At 41.9% G+C, this 21,725-nt stretch overlaps 2 protein-coding genes across 2 annotated transcripts in view; one reads left to right on the top strand and one right to left on the bottom strand.

The window, feature by feature from the left end:
• The window catches only part of mllt10 (MLLT10 histone lysine methyltransferase DOT1L cofactor), a 49,873-nt gene extending 44,057 nt beyond the window's left edge, over positions 1-5,816 (bottom strand). Inside the window, 2 exon segments of the mRNA XM_030123050.1 lie at positions 2,411-2,490; positions 5,412-5,816. Of these exon segments, the coding sequence (XP_029978910.1) occupies positions 2,411-2,490; positions 5,412-5,574 (243 nt within the window). The 5' untranslated portion in view covers positions 5,575-5,816.
• Positions 5,817-14,733: 8,917 nt separating this feature from the next.
• Positions 14,734-19,276, top strand: skida1 (SKI/DACH domain containing 1). The gene is given in 13 exon segments (XM_030123957.1): positions 14,734-15,393; positions 15,396-15,479; positions 15,481-15,570; positions 15,572-15,648; positions 15,650-15,670; positions 15,672-15,786; positions 15,788-15,938; positions 15,941-15,987; positions 15,989-16,093; positions 16,096-16,264; positions 16,267-16,785; positions 16,788-17,062; positions 17,064-19,276. Coding segments are annotated over 13 exon segments (2,529 nt in total). The 3' UTR covers positions 17,280-19,276.
• Positions 19,277-21,725: the final 2,449 nt, after the last annotated feature.

Below are 21,725 nucleotides of genomic sequence, written 5' to 3'. Positions count from 1 at the left end.
AGAAATAATCCCAACTCACTGAGATGAGATTAATATTAACGTTAACAGCAATGTTACTGTCATTGGTTGTGTTTGGCCGACCAATTATCATTAGCAAACCCAGTATCACTAATAATGTTGGTCTTTTGATAAACATATATATTATTTCCCCACAGAAATTTGATATCACAGGGCTCGTGACTGCGACTGAATTACGGTCGCATGCGCCTGAGAATTTCGGTAGTGCGACTGTTTTTTGAGATTACGATCGCACGGTGCGCCAATAAAAAAATGAGCGAAAATTAATACGTGCGCCTAGAATAATGGCTGCAGAAGTAACTCGTCAGCTGAAAATAAACAAGCTCCACGCCCCGCTGACTGAAGCGGAAAATCTAGTCCCCGCCCCTCGCGTGCGCAGACGGCATAAACAAAGGGATCAAATAACTCCACCGATGTTTGAAACAATCTCCTGACTTCAGGCGTGGTGTAGACCACAGTGACTAAGGGGCACCACCAGGTCAAGGAGACTTGACTTCAGGCGTGGTGTAGACCACAGTGACTAGGTTTCCATGTTAACAGAAGGCTAATCCGCGATGAAATCTTCCCGGAGTCGACTGAAGCCGACGCCGTGTAAACGGCCCCTAAGGGCCTTTAGGCCATGAAATAAAAAAGTTGGTTGTTGCAAATAATGGTGTGATTCGTCTTTTTTCTCCAAGAACCAACTAAAGTATATACCACACATTGACAATTGTTTTGCACCTGTGTCAATGTAAGCTTTTTCTTTCATACTCTATTCAAATACTTTATTCTAGGTTGTTAACATTGCTTAAATACATATAGGAATATTACTTGGTATGGCCAAGAGTTTTGCTTGTTCTCCAAATTTTTTATTTAATAGTGGTGCGCCTAGATTTTAGCCTGTGCTCCTAACTTTTTAGGGTTAGGAGCACAGTGCTCCTAGGTCAAAAAGTTAATTTTGAGCCCTGTATCAGATAATTGGCAACTAAGGTATGATGCCAACAGGTCCTCTGTGTGTCACTGTGTGTTTCATGCAGAGACAGAAACTGCTCTGTGACAAAATATCCATATTACCATCTAAACAATCAGACTAAGTGGATTGGCTGCGGTATTGCAGTGAGTTTGCACTTTAGGATTGTGTTAAGGAAAATGTAAATTAGTGCTGGACAATTAATTGAATTGAAATCACGAGTCAGTCTGTAAAATTACATAATTGCAAAAGGCTACAATTTGAAGATCTGTGTGTGTGTGTGTGTGTGTGTGTGTGTGCATGTGTGTATGTGCGTATTTCATTTCAGATTTAGTGACACTAGGCAAAATATACAAATTGGTTAATCTTATAAGGCTTAGAATTTTCTAGATAATTAAGCAAGCTGACTCAAATTCCAATATTGTTAACAATCGCGACAATTTTTTCACCAAATGGTGCAGCTTTGATCTAATGCATGTATTGTAGATGTGCATCTAAAAGTGTAACATCTCACCAAGGCACAGTTTATCAGAAACCTTTGCAAGTAGTTAAAACAGCGTTCAGCTTGTAAGGGGCAGGTACATATTTAACTGTCAGTCATCGATTACACTTTGTATTTAACTTTCAAATACAGGACATTTTGAGAACAATTAGACCTAGATAGATGTTTTTTACGTTATGCATTTTGTTTCATTTCTCAACCTCTGGCACAAGTGCATTTTAAAAGCACTATGGTTAAGATACTGTTGATCTGCAAGTTATTTATGACACTGCACATGTATGTAATTTATTTCAATTCTCCCTCTTTTTCCTAATTAAGTAATCACAGATTTATCACATAGAGCCACTGACTTAATCTCTACTTTGCTGTATGCCAAAGACATGTGGATGTTTACTATACTGTCTGATGAAATGCATTTCACAATGCATGATGGTGGGCAAGTGAAATACAAATTCAGTTCAGGCTTTTTATTGAATTAGCTGTCTAAATGTTTTTTGTCAATAATCATTTCTCGAAGAAAAGACATTTTTCTTCTGATTACACTGCCAGCACAACACCACAGATTAACTGTACTATATTTCTCCCTTACATCCAGTGCAGTTTGATAATGTAACAAAACAAAGTTGTACAGTAGTAAACACTGCATGCATTTCCTTCCTTACTGAATCCCCATCCCAATAAGTCATTGCCCACCCCAATGTTTCACTGAAAACACCATCACATGCCCATTGAGTGGACATTGGGCAGCCTGAGATGACCTTGAACCCCTTTAACAACCTACTGATGACGTAACCTGTAACAGGATACCATTTTCTTGGCACACATATCTGTAAATGATAGCGCTGTTGAAAAGCATGAGGTTCACCATCTTCTGCCCGAGTACTGTTCTTCCAGGAGTTTACTCATAAATGATGGATGGATAGATGAACTGTGTGACTCACCACGCGAGCTGCTCTCTCCTGAGATTCACATTTTCTGCAGAACCATGGACCAGTGGGCACCTGCACAATGCCATAGCAAGCTGCAAAGAAAAAAAAAAACAAGGAGGGAGGATAAGTAGGTTAATGACACAGTCACCCATTACAACCACAACTGAACTTTATTGCCCAGAAGGCAGTAACACAATGATAATGAAACCACAGTGACACGCGGCAACACACGACAAACCTGATGACATCTGATAACAAATACCACACCCTCTTCACTTCACTATTTTACTACCGGCAGAAGGATAAACTAGCTCATGTGGTATGAAGGTAGAGCTGAGCAGTGTTGTGATCTGACAGACTGCTGCTGTTTTAGCAGCAGACACAGTTTGCCTGCACTAGAAAATATTTTAAGCTCCTGAGATGATGGTAGAATCACTGATTATGCATTGTTAATTAATGCTAGCTTGCACAGGAATGAGTAACATGTTTGAGTATGTGTGAATTCTGATTGTCTGTATTGGGTAACAAGCTAGGCAACATTAACTAATATCTACTTACCTTCACCCAGGAATATATGTGGGAAAAAAATTAAAAAACAGCTACATTTCAGGCTGATTTTATTAACACAGCCGCAGTAATCGACAGAATTTGCTTGGTGGCCAAAAGTAGATCAGACAGGACACAATCATCTAAATTTCACCCAAATTCAGTTCTTCATGTGCTGTCATGTTACAACCTGATTTGACTGATGTTAACACATCTCAGACTTAAAGTTGCAGCCCAGTCGGCACTACCCTAAACAGCCTACCTCTACACATTTTCAGATTATCTCTGATCTGACCAGAGCTCATAATCCAATGGAATAAACAGCCATAATCCAGATTCCTGAGAAAACCCAGTCCAAACCCCCCCTAAGGTTATTGAGTTCAAATGAAGAAACGGCAAACACACGTGCAAACACAACATTAAATGCCAGTTAGTTTATATACACTGAAAACATAATACACATTTGAACATAGTAGTTGTCCACAAAATCTCATCTCATTGGTTTCAATGATAACTGCTGCCACAATCACTATGCAATAAAAACACTGTTATTTTAAGTTCTTCACAGTTATTCAAAGAAGAGCTAATGCACACAAGAGACATGTTTTTACTCAGCATTAATTAGTTAACATATGCCAGGGATTGTGCTCAGTAGTTTAATTATATTGCATTCTAAGTCTTAGTGGGCTTTATTTCACTATACATTATTGATTGATCAATTGAAATCTTTATTTTGAACATGCAGACAGTGAAATCAAAACAAAATCAACCCACAAAATATCAGTAATGATACATAAAAGGTTGATAAGACCTTTACATCTAGGCCATTACATCTAAATATGTTGTGAGTATGAACAATACTGTTAATGTTGGAATTTTGTTATTACTGAATGTATATTATTTTTTTTCTGTTATGATCTAATGTTTGTGCTCCATACTATGTATTTGGTGATGAGCAAAATGAAATAAAATGAAAATGAAAAACAAACAACTTATCTTTAAACAAGAGGTTTCACAGTAGAAAATTGCTGTATACTGTTTACACGTCCTCCTCAGCTAAACATGGAAGTAAAAGCTGCACAGCTGGAAAACTGAACTCATGTAGGACATATTGGATAATGAAAAACAATTTAATGATGAAAGTATAGCAAAGCTAAGTGTTCCACTGACAATTTTATTATGTATGTTTTCCAGTGTTATACATATCATGAATATTGGAGACTTGTCCAGCCTTGGTGAGATTTGCAAACCTCCATAAATCCCTTTATAAATTCTGTCACAAAATAATCACAAATACTAACATATATTCAGACTGTAAGCATTATTACAGACTAATGTCTTTTGCTCCCTCAAAAGAAAAATCAATCAGTTGCTGTTTTACAAAGTAAATAAGAGAATTAAAACATCTGATTTATATCATACTTGGTGAAGACACTGTAGTGATGCTTCAAAACATCCATAATATGGTACAGTAATATAATAATACTAATGGCACAGTTATGATACTGTAAGATCCCAAGAAGCTATACTAACTGACTAAATACTTTAAATACATTTAATACTGCACAATACTGCAATGTTAATGGTCCAAAATAAATACTATGTAGACTATATCATGACAAATTTCAACACCAATCTGGCCTTCTTTGAACTTTGCAGTATCAATCAAAACTTGAAGATTTTTAATGTCTGTTATATTTAGCTGCAGAATATACCAGTCTTATTTGATAAAGGAATTCTGCACACATTCTGAGCTATGTAATTACTCTTAAAAAGTAACTATAGATGTAATTACACTGACATGCATTGGCATGGTTTGACATTAGCGTGCTATGTGTTGTGTTGTCTCCACTGTTTGCTTAATATGCACATGGCTGACTGTTTGAATGACACTGTCAGGGGTGAACTTAGGTAACCGAGGAAGTGGTTGACAGGTCTGCATCCTAGCCAGAGTGCTGGAAGCCAACAAAATTATCACCAGAAACACATTTGTCTGCTGATGCCATGCCACATTTCCTATCCCTGCTGTGAAATTACAACTCCTGAATAAGTTGTCATCTCAGTTCAATGATGTTTTGAGCGTTAGTATGTGATCTAGGGGCTACACCTATTATCACAAGCCTACAAGTTGCAGATATTAGATTTACAAGTATCTTAGCACATTTTCACAAGAATCCCTTTCTCTGCATATGGCAACACAGTTTCTGAAGGCGATAGGTTGTAAAACATGGTAAAGTGTGCATAAAGCAGCTCCTTTTCACCACCCCCAGCCTACCAAACAGGCTAGGCGAATACAAAGCATACGTTGTGGCCTGTCCGGCTGCATGACTTGAGTCTGACCTCAGCCTGGCCTTGGTGAGGGCAGGCGGAGGAGGAGGCTCCACACACGGCTCCATAACCTTGCAACAAGACTACGCTAACTAGCCCGTAGGCTAACTGCTAGCTCGCAGCTCTGCTAACAGCTTACCTTGATGCACGGCTACGTTGCAGCCATGTCCGTCGCAGTAGACTAACGGATTTTCTGCCCAGCCTCTCTCGTCTGAGCAAACACAACAACCCCCGATCATCTCCTTCATATTATTCGTCGAGAACTCGTCGTCCGCCGCCAGACAACGCTCGCCGGAGACCATCTACGAAGAAAGCGGACATGCGGAGGAATACGACATAAAGATGAACCGAAAGCTTGGCTGAAGACACCCCTCTTTCCACTGCTACGCCGCTTTATGTCCCACTCTGTCGAAATGTCATGTTTTAAATGTGTTTACGTCCCTTTTCGACACAGTATTTTTTTCACCAAAACATCCACTTCACAGCGCTACGGTGAGGAGAAGAGGGGGGACGTCGTAGAGAACAGGAAGTGCGTAACGACGTAAGGCGCGTATGTGCGCGTGCCCCCTGACAGGAAGTAAAAGACAGATGTGATTGGTCCGCTGGAGTGCAACGTTCCATTTTGGTTCCACATGGCCGAGTTGCTTTGAAACTTTGTAGTTCACTGTCAACACTGGAGTACTATGGAGGCAGACAGAGATGTGGCGTGATCCGATTTATTTAATGAGAGCTGCCAAGTTCTGCTGACTGGCAAAGCGGGCCTCTCACAAAACAGATGTGTTTGAATTGATTTCTCCTTTAGCAACTATTTAATGTTACATAGACATAAAATTATATAGTATTCAGAAAATGTAAGCTGACACATCTTACATAGACGTAACACGAGGATAAAATATAAACACATGCATTTATATTTTCTCTACAGCCTGTTTTGGTATGTCTTGTTTTTGACAAGTAACAATGAGGAGCAATTTCACATTAAAAAAAAAAAAACTAAAAATTAAAAAACAGGTGCTTGGCAGTAAGTCTCCCACGGCTAATCTTTCAACACTAAAAACCATCTAAAGAAATTGGAAACAATGCAGTGATGTGACAGGTTACATACATCATCCTGTTAATGATTTATGGTATGTTTATGGTGCAAGATACAGCAGTTATGACAGAAATGTTTGGCATACTTTTACTCCTCATATTTTAGTCCTGTCTAAGAAACAGAGCATGCATAGTTGGAATTGTACTGGAGACTTAACATAACTATGAAGCTGAAGGTTTTTACCAAAGGACTTTTTTTTTTAAACGTACGTCAGGTGTGTGGATGTTTTATTTTTTGTTATTACTTTCCTTCAAAAGAAATAACAAAAATTCACTTTTTTTGGGCTTTAATATAAACTACACATTTTAGAAAATGGGAAGCATTTGTTTGTAATTCACTTGAAGTTATGTGTATGCACACCCAAGGTCCCCTGAGCAGTGGATTTGTCATTTTCAGTTTTGTTTGTTAACATATTTTTGACTCTACAGGTTTGGATCCTGTGGTTTAGTGTCAATACAAGTGACATAACATTTTTGAAAAGCTTTCCATTGTAAGAAAGAGTTTTTAAACTATTAAATGGACTGAGGATTCTCTATCGAACCTCCATCAGACCTGTCAATATACAGTTTTGTTTTGACAGCATCCTCATGCTGTTGCCAAGGATGCTTCAGAACACACACACACACAACACACAACACACACACACACACACACACACACACACATACACACACACACACACACATACACATGCTATTCCAAGCACTCAGCTGCTGTTTGCATCACCGATTCCTCTGAGCAAGCTCCCGCTCTCGGTTTCCAGAGAAACGTAATGACTTGCCAATAATGTGCAAGAGCACACGAGCGTCCTCCGTGTAATATGGTGAGCGAGAGGTCCCTGGGAGTGCCTGCCCATTGTTTGCTTTAATTTCAAATTGCTCAAATGCTGCAGTCGACACTGGGCACTGCACTAAAAGGGGGGTATAAGGGGGATGGGGAGCTGGGGAAAAGGAAAAAAAGTGAATTGTGTGTGGCAGGGGAAAACCTATTAGAGCTGGAGAGAACAAAGGGAGGCGAAGGAGGGGGCAGTGGTTCTGGAGGGGCCCATATAGCTACTGAATCACTGAAAATGGCAAATGATTTTTACAACTTGCACTTGATTAAGTCAAAGTCTGCACGAATCATGTATGCGGCTCCTCAGGTTGTCAGAGAAGAGCTTTTTCAGAGACAGAAAATTGCAGCAACATTGTCTGACTATTGGTGACCTCAAAGCACATATAGCACTCAGAGCTTTTATATAATTTAAGGCATTCTGTGATTATAGTAGTCCTCTTAGATGCTATATGTTAGACCTTTGTTGCTCACACATCCATCAAGTTGATGGTTTATCTTTAAGTCCAGTACTGCAACATTTCTTCTGCCTGGATTTGTTTGAAACAAAAATCTGTCCTGTTCCTGTTGCAACTATAACTCACAGAATACACCTCACACTCATTTTGTATTTTATATTTATTGCATAAATGTACCCCATAAAGCTGCATTGTGAGCTGCAGAATTTTCACTGTTTTAGAACATTGTATAGTTCAGAATAGCCTGTTTGAGCCAGTCACTTGTGATGTACATTTGCAAAGTTGGTCCTGAGTGTGAGGGAACAGAAGTAAACAAGACTGAGGCCACATCCTTGAATTCTAAGTCTGATTGTGATCTGTCCTTCGTTCATTGATTTTACAGTGTGCACAGATTAATGGAACAACTGTAGAAATGCATAAAAGGGATTTAAGTGTCTTTCAAGCAATAGCTTTGTCACATGTTCCTTAATGTTTCCTGATGTCCTTGTCTGTTCCAAGCTCAATTTAATTGTCATAAATAGTGGCTTCACAGCACTTGTAATTTAAAAAGTCCAAGTACTCTTGTCATTGAGTACTGAGTATGTTTGTATAGGCTGAATGAAGTTTTGTGGTTTCAGTGCAGAATAAGGGATTCGTAAAAGCTCAGAGAGTAGGAAAGATAACCCTGGGAAAGGCATAGGAAAAGACCCACACAGCCACAAACTCTGCATCTGAAATGAAACTGGGTGAAGGCGATGTAAGCACAAATATTGGGTTTACTTAATTACCTGCCAGTTATTTATTTCATCTCACATGTACATTTGTCCAAGGACTGCCTACCTGACTTTCTGAGGCAAACAAATTAAATACCATAAAATTCTATAGGGAAATGCAATTTAAAATGAAAACATCACATATTGAAAACTTGATTTTTTTCTAGAGAGCATTTCATCCCAAATGTACACTGCAGGGAAAATTAAGCAGAAGAAGTATTGGAGGAATGTTTTCATAGACTGACCTCATCAGGTCTTGTAACTTAAAACAAGCTTTTTAATTTTCAAAGCAATTTTGTTCAGAAATAGATTCTGTATAAGCTTGTTTTCAGAATCAATCTGTCAATGAATAATGTATATATCGGCTTTCAGATACTGTTTAAAAATTCAGACTGTATATGGCTTGTAAACCTCAGTGAGCAAATGAGCTACTAATTAATAAATAGCCTTGAATTGTCCAAGAAAATCAGTGATGTGTGTCGTATCTGATCTATGTATTAGCATTTTTTTATTGGCCTATAATTTAAAACAATGAAATCAGTATTTTTCATGGGACACAGTGGAATCCACACACATAGCTGTAGGAATCACCCCTTTTGTGTGTGTGTGTGTGTGTGTGTGTGTGTGTGTGTGTGTGTGTGTGTGTGTGTGTGTGTGTGTGTGTGTGTGTGTGTGTACATGAAATAAAGCCTGTAAAAGCTATACACCTGCAACAAAATGGATCCACTTAGCTGTGATTGATTAAATTGGTAATTAACAATACCAGAAGATCTTACAGTGATAAAGGGTATTTCTGTCTCTGGTTGAGACTTAAAGTGTTTTTGCATGTGTGTATTTTATGGTTTATTGCAGTTTATGGTCAATTTAATATCTAAAGGCTGTAATGGTTGTGACAGACCATGTGCATTCCCATCTGTATCATATGATTTTTTTTCTCTCTCTAAAGACCACGTTTTTCTGGGTGTAAGGGAAAGAAAAGATCACTATACATGAATTATTTAACTGAACACACACCATTGGTTTGATCACTTCTTATGTGCTTATTTCCAACAAGGCTGAACAACTGAAATTACACCTAAACAGCTAAACGAACACGACGCACCCTGGTTTTAATCTGTCTTTCATGGTCCCATCACGCTCAGACTCATCAGTATTTACCAATGGTCTCCACTTTGGTTAGCGACTACAGAGGCCCAGTAAAAAATACAAACAGTCCCAACACGGAGGGGTGAAAGGTGAAGAGAGCCCTCCCCCCACCACTGTCCGCACACACTTCAGGCTCGGATTGCATGTAAAAAAAAAAATCACACCCGGGGTGGTGGGGGGTGGAGAGGAATTCATTGTTTTGGCATGGGGCAGTGGGTTTGTGTCATAAAAACTCTATGCTCTTACAAGTGCTTGCGCCTCCTTGACCAAGTGTCTCCATAAAACTCAATGCAAAACAAATGAGGTGCAGCAGCAGCAGCAGCAGTACGTTTGGTGGAAATGTATCAGAAACATCCAAGAGTTTGTTAATGTGCCTATATCACACCAAAAAAACATGTTTTATGGTTGTTAAACTTACAGACCTAAAATGGAGTTTATCATTACGCACAAGACGTTTCCACGCCCATGTAATGAAGAGTGTGTGGACTTAAAATGTCTCGAGCCTGTTAAAGTCAAATCCCAAGTTTGTATTTATATCTTCGATTCTATAGATGGCCTTGCAGAATACATTTCAGCTGCATGTCTGAACTGATCTTTAAAATTTCTCATGTCCAAATGTTGGCTCAGTGCGCTGTAGCACCGTGTTTGCGCACTGGTAGTGTGTGCGTGTATGTATGTGTGTGTGTGAGTGAGTGTGTTTTGTTTGTGTCCTCACCGTAATCCGTGTATCTCCAGCATTTAAGCCTCAATTTTCAGCAGTGATGTAGTGGAAAACAAAAAAGTATAATCCAGCAGTCATTGAGTTTTTACATGTACTCATTTATGTTTAACTTTGGTTCTCATGTTTCTTAATTTGTTGGCACTGCTTCTCAGGAGTCTAAACATAACCACACTGACTTGAAAGATGCAGGTTTAACCATCTAAACACGGGCTGCAACATGATTAAGATGAGCTCCTGTACCCTATGTACCCTCAGGCATGCTATAGAAAATGTATGAATAATATAGATGGTTCTACCTGAGGTCTACCGCTGGGACTGAAGTGTGTGGATTTGGCTGTGAGGGTTTCCCCCTTTGTGTTTCCAGTACAGAACGGTCTGTTGCAAAGAACTTCTACCGTGCCTGAGGTCTCTCTCTCGGCCACTTGGTCTCATCTCCTCTCTCCTGCTCCCGGCCCACATCCACGCACAGTAAAGGGGTTAATCAGACGGCTCTGTGGCATCTGGCGCATCGCAAATCTGCATAACAATGAGTTCCACTTCTTAATAGGAAATAATCGTGTATATACCCATAGGGTTCTTATGGGTCTATTCATTTATTAGACAGTGTAATAGTAGACTATTGTTTTAGGAAGTTTTAAGAGCTCCGCAATTCAGACACTAGTGATGGTGAGAGCTGTGATTCAACACAAGGATCCTGAAGTTAGCCCGAGCCAAGTATCGATCTATCAATTTATTTATTTATTCACGTAATTATTTATTTTATTAATACCGTCGACCATATAATTTACTATCATTTTCCGTTTAACTATACTAATAATACAAATACTACTACTACTACTAATAATAATAACAGGGTTTTTACAGCTCTATTTAATTAAGAATCGAGTGACAACAGTGCGCAAAATAAATTTTATTTTAATGCATTTAATTGTGTTACACTAGTTTCACAGACAAAACTCGCTGACACATCATTTTATCAATAGTATGCATATATTTGTATTTTAGAACATTCACATTCAAAGCCAACGTAAAAATAGTCCTTAAAAATGCTGAATAATCACTGGGCTTCAGGAAAAAGTAATTAACAACTTATGCGTAAACTAAGACGCCTTGGCAGTAACAAAAGAAAGGCAGAAAAAATAAATGAGGGGCACTAACAGAAAAGCCAGTCAGGTATCTGCAGGGTGATGCATGCAGTGTCAGGTCGTGGGATGACACAAGCCTTGGCTGAGAGTTTCTCCCTGGTTCTCCCAGGCCGGGGCTCGGTGCACCGTGGCACTGGGATCAAGTTATTCCCCCAGGGATCCGGACCTCAACAAGCTGCCCCTCCTCTCACTTCCCTCTGCTACATCTACGAAAGTCTGCAAGCTCCACGTATCAATGCTCCTACACAGAACCAGCACGTGAAACGCGAGTTCTGCTCCAACCAGGACGGCAGCTCAACGTGCAGATCCTTGTGGGTTTGAGGGTTTTTCCCCTTTGTGTGTAGGTCCTACCCGTAGAGCTGCACGGGAGTTACAAAGAAGTTGAGTTTTTTTTAGTGGGGAGTGATGGATTAGGCTATAAGACAAAGGGATATACTGATAGAGGTGCAACACAACACAAACATGAGCCTATAACCCTCAGTGTATAGAAGTCTTGTGCTGCGTAACAGTCTGGATTAACGGGAGGCGAATACCAGAGCCTCCTATAACACTACACAACTTCATGGATTTCTTGGAACATCTTACATTAGAAGCAAACCCGTCTACGATTAAAAGGGGCCAGTTACATTTACAACATACAAAGTGCACATGGCTGACAAATAAGCGTAACACTGTAAAACCTGACAACTCCAAAATATGCTTGAGGAAGCGAGTGTATACAGAGTATATATCTACAGATATGTGACCATGTAGCTTAATAATAATAAAGAATGTTATTTTTATTTGATCTTATGTTGAGTTACTGTGTAACGATGCTGTCTATAAGGATTTGGCCAATAATAGACCCTATATAAACAAATATTGCGTGGCCATCGTGAAGATTATCCAATTATGTTCTTTTAACAGAAATCTATAATAGTAACGCCTACATAGGAAACATGCAGTTTGACGTAACACCGAGGAAACACAGATGCCATTCAACATACAGTGAAGAGCATGTAAATTAATAAACAGGCTTAAAATCCTGGAGATGAGCATGGACAGTCTGGAGTTTGGCCCCATTGCGCACAGCGCTGCCGTTGACGAACGGGCCACAAGGGATTCACGTGTTTTATAGATAACAAGGACAGAAACTAACGCATGAAAAAATATGGCTCAGTGGCAAAACACAATAGAGTCAAAGTGTCTTTGTAGGTCCACGGCAATTCAGACAATTAGCATATAATACTATACAGTCACATTATTAGGACAGCGTTGTGGGTGGTGGCTTCAGACTACATTTCCGCTTCTTTCTGGATTATATGCGCATCTGTTAGTGCGTGAATGTGTGAGCGCATCTGTCTGTGTATGTGTGTGTGTCGATAAGATTGGAGCGAGCGTCAAGATCGTGTCTTCTTTGTGTGTGTGTGCGTGCACATGCATGCTATGGTAAAAATCACGAGTCGTGTGCAGAATGTGCACATGCGCACAGAAAAAGGTTGTAGGCTAAAAAAATATATTGGCTATGCATGACATCAGCCATATACACAACAAATGTCTAAAATAAATCTATAACACGTTCAGTAATAATTCTGTTCCCTTATTGTGGTCGGGACTTGTTGATATATATCATACAAATACAAATCAGTTCATCAATGTATTGTAAAATCATTATATTTAAAATATATATATATTTTAAACTCTCTCCAAAATACCCCATTAAGATTCATATAAAACAGGAGATTCATATATTTTTTCCAAATATATTCACACTGAATAAAGGTTTAATCTAAAGCGAAACCCTAAATGAAATGGTGTGGGAAAAGCAGCCCTGACTCTGCATTTTTTGCCTGTCCAATCACTGTTCCTATTGTTTTACCGGGGTGAAAAGAAGGCTAAATTTCAACAGGGATTTTCCAAATGAGCATGACGTTACACATGAATACGAGTTCTAGTATGAGGGTAGAAGGTATTTTAATATTTTAATAAACTCTAGCAATCGCGTGCGTAAGTACATATTAATAGTGGTACAGCCCGCATACCTCAGTTTACACACACACACACACACACACACACACACACACACACACACACACACACACACACACACACACAGCAAATGAAAATCAAAGAAAAGAAAAAATATAAAAATGCCAATGGATGTATCATGGTTTATCCAGACAACTGTGTACAGAGCAACATGCAGTGTGACCAAATATTGTACGATAAGTAGGTCAGGTCTATAGGCTACCAGCGAGGAAAAAATCATATGGAGGAAAAGCTAGAGCCAACAAAAGCAGATGAGTTGAGCCTTGGTCAGGGCAGGAGCCTAAACGTGGAAAAGCAGCTCCCCAAGTGTAAAAGAAAAAAAAACCCAAATGTTTTTGTTTAAGCTGCAGCGCCATCACAAAAAAATGAAACCGTCTAAAAAGCCGGAATGTGGAATCATTTTACCAGCATCCAATCGATTGCAAAGAAACCGCATGCATTTTGATGTGGACTGAAAGGGAATAGCACAATACATTCCAGTCTTATCATGACACTTTGCAGATTTCAGCAACCTACGATGATAATACACGTACTGTGGGCTGAGTGGCTTTATTTGGCTTCTGAAATATGAACTTGTCATAAATGCGTTATTTACTCAAACAGCGGAGATGTGGGCACAATTGTTAACTATTGAAATGGTAGGGTGGGGAGGGGGTGGGGATGGAATATCCATTTTTATTGCATCACCTGTCAGCGGCGTCCAATGGGCGTCGTCTCTCAGGGCATTAATTGATGAAGGTGTCTCCAGACTGGCGCACCTCCCCCTCTCTGTCATTTTATTTGTGGCTCAACCAGCAGCCAGAATAGCAGCTGCATTTTAGCTCTTATTCTGTTTCTCTCTCTCTCTCCCTCTCTCTCTCTCTCCCTCCCCTCCACCCTCACAACTCCCTCTCCTTCTCTCTCTCTTCTCGTTATTTTATCCCTCTGGCTGAAGCAGTGGTGTACACCTACCCCTCGTCCTGCTGCCGTCCAGAGGGGAGTGGAGCCGGCAGAGGCAGGTAGCAGCAGCCCCGGCTTGGTGGACGCATCCGTCGCATTCCTCCACCATGCCGGACCGGGGCAAGAGGCGACGAGTGGATGCTGTCGGCTCATTCAACCTAATAGACACCGGCAGCTCCATTTAACTCTGCATGTCAAAGTTTGCAGTTTCATGACGCAGCAGCAGCAGCGTGGATGGCTTAAAGGTACGAGCAGGATGTCTTAAGCTGCAACCCCATGCCAGTAAATGGTATATCCACAATATACTGAGTGGCTTCATGGATTAATACATTATTAAATATATAAACCATGGGAGACCTGGAGTGTGGCTTTGAGGAAATGCAAGGAGTGAGACTGGGATACCTGCTCATCAAAGGCAAGCAAATGTTTGCTTTGTCTCAGGTCTTCACCGACCTTCTGAAGAACATTCCTCGGACCACCGTGCATAAGCGCATGGACCACCTGAAGGTGAAAAAGCACCACTGCGACCTGGAGGAGCTGAGGAAGCTCAAAGCAATAAACTCTATAGCTTTCCACGCAGCTAAATGCACACTCATATCGAGGGAGGACGTGGAGGCTCTGTATATCTCCTGCAAAACCGAGCGGGTGTTGAAGTCCAACAAAAGGAAAGCGAAAGCGGTGTGTTCCACCGAGGGTGAGGATGCGTCCTCGGGGCTCCTCCATGCCGACACCGAGCTGTGGAAGGAAAAAGTTTGGTTTAGTTTGCACGGTGTCCCGGAAACGCTCACACTTCACAACAAACCGGGCAGGAGGAAAGAGCTGACTCCTTGCCTTACCGACTCCAAACTACCTCAATTTTACCACAAATCCAACGGGCGGGATTACCGTTCAGCGGCTAAGTCCAGTCACAAACACTTCAAAAACTATGAAACAGCTAAAATAACAGGGAACCGTGTTACTTTGAGCCAAAGGCACTCGTTTTTCCGGAGCGCGGTGAGCCGGCAAGCCGGTGGTGCTCCCAGTCCGCCATAGCTGCTCAGTCCAGGCTCTCGCGCTCAGCCGGCGACCTACTTCACAAAAGGAAGAGGAGGCGCTGAGGGGGGCGGCGGCAGAGACAGCGCGAGGCACTCCTGGAGCAGAAGCAGACACGCGCACCACCACTTACCACCGGTGCTGCTCGTGCAAACCCAAATCATCCGGTACTCACGGAACTTCTTTCGGTGCTTTTCATCTCAGTCCGGATTTCTACCTTGACCCGAGACCCTCACCATCATCACCAGCATCACCCATCATCATCATCACACCACCCACCACGAGCCCACTTTCCCGGAGAGCTACAGCAGCGACACCGAGTCCAGCACCTACTCGGACCGAGCGTACCCGGACTCGGACTTCGGCTCGGGGTCTATCCACTACCAGCAACTCTGGGAGCTCCGAGGAGGAAGAGGAGGGAGAGGATGAAGATGACACTCAGTCGGAGAGTTCAGAGGTCAGCTCGGATGAGGAGGAGAGTTCGACTCAGTCCGACTCCAGCTCGGTTTCGAGCCGCGTGTCCGTCAGAGCATCCGGTTCAGACGGGCCCGGGTCGGTTCTCTGGCCAAACTCTGAGCAGCACTTCGAAGCACCTTTAGTCCTGCAGCCCACCTTCCACTACAACAACCCACAGCAGCAAGACCAACCACCCAGGACTCTGTGCCATGTTGTCGCCCGCACAGGACAGGAGACAGCCGGCAGGACAAACGTCCGAAATGTGAATTTACATGCAGTGGATCTAGAAGGGACTTGGGGCCCTTACAGCCCCCCAAATTCAACCCGAGTGTCGTGGGGGAGAGTTTTTTCACTGAGTCAAAAGGGGAGAAGGTGTCTGAGGCTGATCCAACACTGCTGACCCCGTGGATGATCCGGGCCCTTATTCAAACCACACTAAGGCCTTCCACTCTCCAAGCAGGGCCCCGGGACATCCCACTAAGTACCCCCAGGACTGAGTGTGCAGTGCGATCCAGGACAAGACGCAAAGATCCCCAAAAACAACGACAAAAAGGGAGGTGAAAGTCACTAGTGTACAAGTGCCCAGTCCGCTGAAAAAATCAAGGACTGAAGCTGAGGAGCCCTGTGCTGTGACCGCTGGCCCCCACCCGGACATCATCAGCAGCAGGACAACCAAGACCCCCCCATTCAACCTCCACAATGTGAAAATTAAAGTGGAGGAAAGCTGTGATGAATATGAATACCAGAGCCAGGCCAGTGGGGTCAGATGTAAAGGCGATAAGGCCGAGAAGCATCAGTGAGCAGTATCCCAGCGGATGCATCAAACAGGGGGACTTTTTAACAGCGGGATTAAAGTCACAGAGAAGAGCCCAGATGTGGCTCCTAAGTCCCCCTCCTCTGGTCCTCAGGAATGCACCTGGACCTCCCGTGCATTGAGGAGGGGGATCAGAGGAATAAAACCTGCAAGGTTCCTGTATTGGGGAAGAAACCCAGAATTTCAAGGACGAAAACAAAACAAAACTTGGTCAGGGCCAACAAGGCTGCCTCCTCCTCCTCTTCCTCCTCCCACTCCTATTCCACCTCCTCCCCCTCCACCTCTTCTTCTTCTTCTCGTTCTGCAGGTTGTGAGGATGCATGCACGGAGGATTTACCGAGCAGACGCAAACGCACCAACGCGAGCACTGTAGCGGTCTCCTGCAAAAATGCCTTTCCGTTTGATGGCAAATTTCCCATCCCCGCCATCGCTGGTTGTTGGTAGCGACGGGGATTTGTGTCCTGCTTACTCCCTGAACTCACTGAGGGGCCGCGGGCCTCCCCCTCCGTCCCCCCCCGTGTGGAGGTGGCAGCCCGGCGGCCAGATCCTCCCTCCCCCACATGCTCAGAGAACTAGGAAATACTGGAAGTAAAACAAAGCCTCCACCGTGTCCATCTCCACCCTAATCGTCGCCTGAGTCTTAACATGCGCGCACCAAAAAGGCTCGCAACTCTGTCGGTTTTTATTATGATTTTCCCTTTTTTTCTGTGAATGGATTTACATTCCGCTTTGTTTAGAAGTTTGATCGAGGAAAACCACACAACATCCCCCTTTGGAGCCTCAGAAAACGCCCACAGGACTGTGAGGACACTGCTCCTGGATTTTCTTTCTTTTTTTTAAAAAAAAAATCAGCTATCAATCCTAAGCAATATTTTAGGTTTTTGGTTATTATTTTATTGTGTTTTACTTGACTTTTCCTCTGAACTCGATTGTTTCTACTTCGGTTTTTTAATGCTCGACCTGTTGGATTGTATGGTGTCAGGGTTTCAGTGGTGTGTGCTTTGTCTGAAAGAGGAAGAAAGAGGTTAAAACAAAAAAAAGGAAAAAAAAAAAGAAGAAAAAAAAGAAATCACAGCATTCCTTGGGATGAGGCTACTCTTGATCTTTTTGTCTTTTTTGAGGCTGATCACAAGTTTGACTTGGTAAATCAAAAAAAAAAAGAAGAAAAAAGAAAATCAGGGTGTCCCATTTTGTGCCACTTGGTATATTTTCTATATCAAAGCTGTGTTTTCTTTATGACTGTCATGCTGAAGTTGGTCAGTATGGCCAATGTGTCCCAGTGTTCCGTTCAGACAATAATTAAAATTGGGTTATTATATGTTGTCTATAAATGTCACAGTCAAGCCTTTATTAGATTTAACGGGATTTGATTCCTGGTGATTGTGGGATTTTATTTTATTTTATTTTTTTTTTTTTGAGTGCTTCTGATCTGGTTTTCAGTCTGTTTTTATTCCTGCGGAGTATTTCCTGGTTTGCATAGTGTGACTGCACAGACGCAGGCCCAGACACAACACAGGCCTTATGTACAGACAATCAAAAAGAATAAGGCTCAGATCTTTATAGCACGTTGGGTCTCACTTCAGACTCCATTCATGTCCTCCGGTTCCACTTGGCCACTGTTTTTCTCAGTATCATTCGTGCCAGGATGAATCTGCGTTTATGCTGAATGTTATTGCAGAAAATGTACAAAACAATAAGATATTAATGACAATGTCCAAGAGGGGCGAACTGTGGGATCTGACTCTAGAGTCACAGTGGGGGAAAAGCAGCACCAACACAGCGTGAAACACCTTGGAGCCGGTGGCTACTTAGAAACAATGCAACAAAGCACAAGAGTAGGCTTAAATGCATTGCACTTGATACTGGTAGGGGTCTTGTTTCAGCTTTAGGGTTTTCTGACTAGCCTGTGAAATGCTGTCTGAAAGACTATTATTTAAAGAAAAAAAAACACCACACCACACCAAACTAAAGATAAGATGCAGAGCCCAATCTGGATTAATCTGACTGTTAGGAATCACTCACAGTTAGCCTTAAACTATACCATGACCAAAAGGTGATTCCTGACTTCCAGCTCCAATTTTCCTGAAGCCACTGTTTGTTTGTTTTATTTGTTTATTATTCTGTTTTAAATCTGAAGCCAAGTGTCTCCATGTGGGCTTACATTTTTCCCCACACCGGAAATACAATCATTTTTCTGTTTTATGTTTTTTTATCAGATAATCCCAACCTCCCCACTCTAAACCAAGCCTTTAAATATGGCCGCTCAGTGAATGTAGTCATCCCAGACCTGTTTTGTTTTGCATCCAAACTTCAATTTTACGCATATTTTCAACCAGGGTAAATCAGCTGGTCGGTGTTAGGTGTCGTGCGTAAAAGTGTACATGTTTTAATGGCAGTCCAGGACGCCTTCTGCTAATTGGCAGCTTTTCTATCTGTGACAAAGAGAGGCCCAGCTTATGGCGAGCCAGATCACAACAAACCCAAAGCCCGTGAATGATGTCAGCCTCCTCATAAGCACAGCAAAGGGTGCATTCACTGAAAGGATTGTAGAAACTATTTAATGGGTGATTGTAAAAAAAAAAAAAAAAATGTACAAAATCTGCTGGCTATATAAAAGTGGGTACATATGGTAGAAGTTTACCCATGTGATGAACGCCCCATCGTGTTTTCTGAGGCTGAGCAACAACTCAAACTTGAACTTTTATTCTCGCCTGTAAACTGGTTATTTCTGACGCTATGACACGATCTGGTGTGTGCGTAAAAACGGAGGGGGTTGCGCAGGGTTGAGGTGTTGAGGAGATTGTGTTGGTGGTGGTGGTGATGGTGGTGGGGGGGTGTTGCTGTGTAGCAAGAGAGAAGCTTTCAACCTTTAATCCGCATGTCAAAAGCATAGGCTGCTCGGCATAGGAAGAAGAGGAATAGCCTGCGCCCAGAGCTGCGGGTTTTGCCCCCCTGACGCACCAGCCTTCTCACGCAGGACTCACAATACACGGCCGAGGGACAGACATGGTGGTAATGGCCTGTTGGGGCCTTTCCACCGTTAAGACAAATAGCTCTCTGACAGTGACGCTATCAATGTAAACAATTGCATCTTGCAGCAGCAAGAGTCTTCACCCCCCCCCCCCACACACACACACACACATATACACACACCTCCTCATCCACTCATCCACTTCGCTTTTTGACAATACTTGAGGTCAGGTTTTTGACATGGAATTTGAAGTCACTGGTTGTTTATATGAAACTGAATATTTATTTTTGTGAATTTTTCTGGGGTTTCTTGTATATTGAATTTTGTTGTGAACATATATATAGGACAACTGCACTCGTAATGGAAACTTGAACGGTGGATTTCTGAAGCACTTTCCCTTTCTTTTTTTTTTTTTTTTTTTTTAATTATGAAGCATTCATTAAACGCGACTGAGTGTATTTATCAGAGTGTGTGTCGTTGTTGTTTGGATCATAATGACTGAAAGTGGCATCGACTTAACTATAGGAAACAGAATGAAAGCAGTGGAATAGGTTAGAGATTTTACGAGGGTTTCCTCTCTCTCTCTCTCTCTCTCTCTCTCTCTCCTCTCTCTCTGTTTTTTTTTTTTTTTTTTTTTTTATTCAGCTGGTTTTCATCGCTCCTTAGTATATCTTGCCTTCATTTGTCATAAACTATCTCAACCTTACAATTCAGTAAATTCATAAACGTTTCAAAGAAAAGCAGGACACATTCATTGCTCAATAATAATAATAATTTTTTAAAAAATCGTGGTTGTCCTGGGGCTAAAAGGTTTCAGACTTACAATGGAGGAAACCACAGTAGAGATCCACAACGCTGACAGTTTAAAGTAGCATTACAATAGAGCTAAATATCCCTCAAAGATGGCAACATATCTCCTGTTTGGTTTCAAGTCATGATAAGGAGGAGGCAGGGGGGGTGTCCTGATGTGTTTTGATGGGTTGTGGGCGGAAGTAATGGTAGGCCTGCAATAATATGAGGCGAACCGCAGACAATTTACGCATACAGTATTTCCACTGCGCATGAGGTCTTGGAAGCCTACTTGGTTAATACATGAGGTGGGGAGAAACCTCAAGGAGCCGCTCCTGCAGGGACTAGGAACCTTTGAGCAACTTAGAAAACAAACAGGCGCGTATTTGCAGGAATCACGTGCGTAAAGATGGCCAGCGTGTCTAAACAATTATTGCGTCTATGAGTTCTGGTCCCACAGCACTTATACAAATATGTACTAGATTGGGTTATGATAGAAAATTGAGAGTTTAGAGCAGAATTGCAGAGAAAAAACACGCAGTAGGAGCTCAGAGGAACACCATGCCGCAGGTAAATGCTGTATGGATAAGGAGTAGGAGGCTCAGTGCAGGACCGTACAACTTTCTGACAAGTGTGACCAGACCTGCCCTTTTACTCAGGCTGGACATGTTAGCGGGATGTTTCCCTGATTAATGGGACTCCACATTACAGTCCAGGCCAGAGCCACCGCGGATGATAAGGGGAGCCGGGGCTGGCAGGCTTGTCTGGCCCCGGCATGACTGCTGGAGCCTGGAGGGCCGTACTGGGAGCAGAGACGAGCCATATGCTGCTGCTGGCGTTTCAGGGTTAAATTCCAGTGCGGATTGGGAAACCAACAGACTGTAACTTCTATAGAATAGCGATAGAAAGGATATGTGGAACAAAGATGATCGAATTAGCTGCGTAAGAGTTTGGTTTTCATGACAATGAAATTTGGCAAATTGTGTTTATCTCACAGGGACGGTTTGGGAAGTTGTGGGTAAATGCTGACGGACACATGGAGCTTTATTGTCAGCACTTGCATTGATCTTTGAGACAATTAAAACATGGAGGCCGATATAAAGCTGTCAGGACGTTTTATGTTGAATCCCTCAACTGTAAAAGTATTTTCCTGTCACTCGCCCATTCACATAAGGTCACTCACAAATTCATAATATTTTGGTTTCATATATTAATAATGAAAACAAATACACTACTTGACTGTTAAAACCCCACTTGGGGCTAATTTGTTCTGGATGT

The sequence above is a fragment of the Sphaeramia orbicularis genome, chromosome 20 (assembly GCF_902148855.1).
Source record: "Sphaeramia orbicularis chromosome 20, fSphaOr1.1, whole genome shotgun sequence".
NCBI lineage: Eukaryota > Metazoa > Chordata > Actinopteri > Kurtiformes > Apogonidae > Sphaeramia > Sphaeramia orbicularis.
The sequence above is the reverse complement of the archived record's forward strand: the minus strand, read 5'-3'. Positions and strand labels throughout refer to the sequence as shown.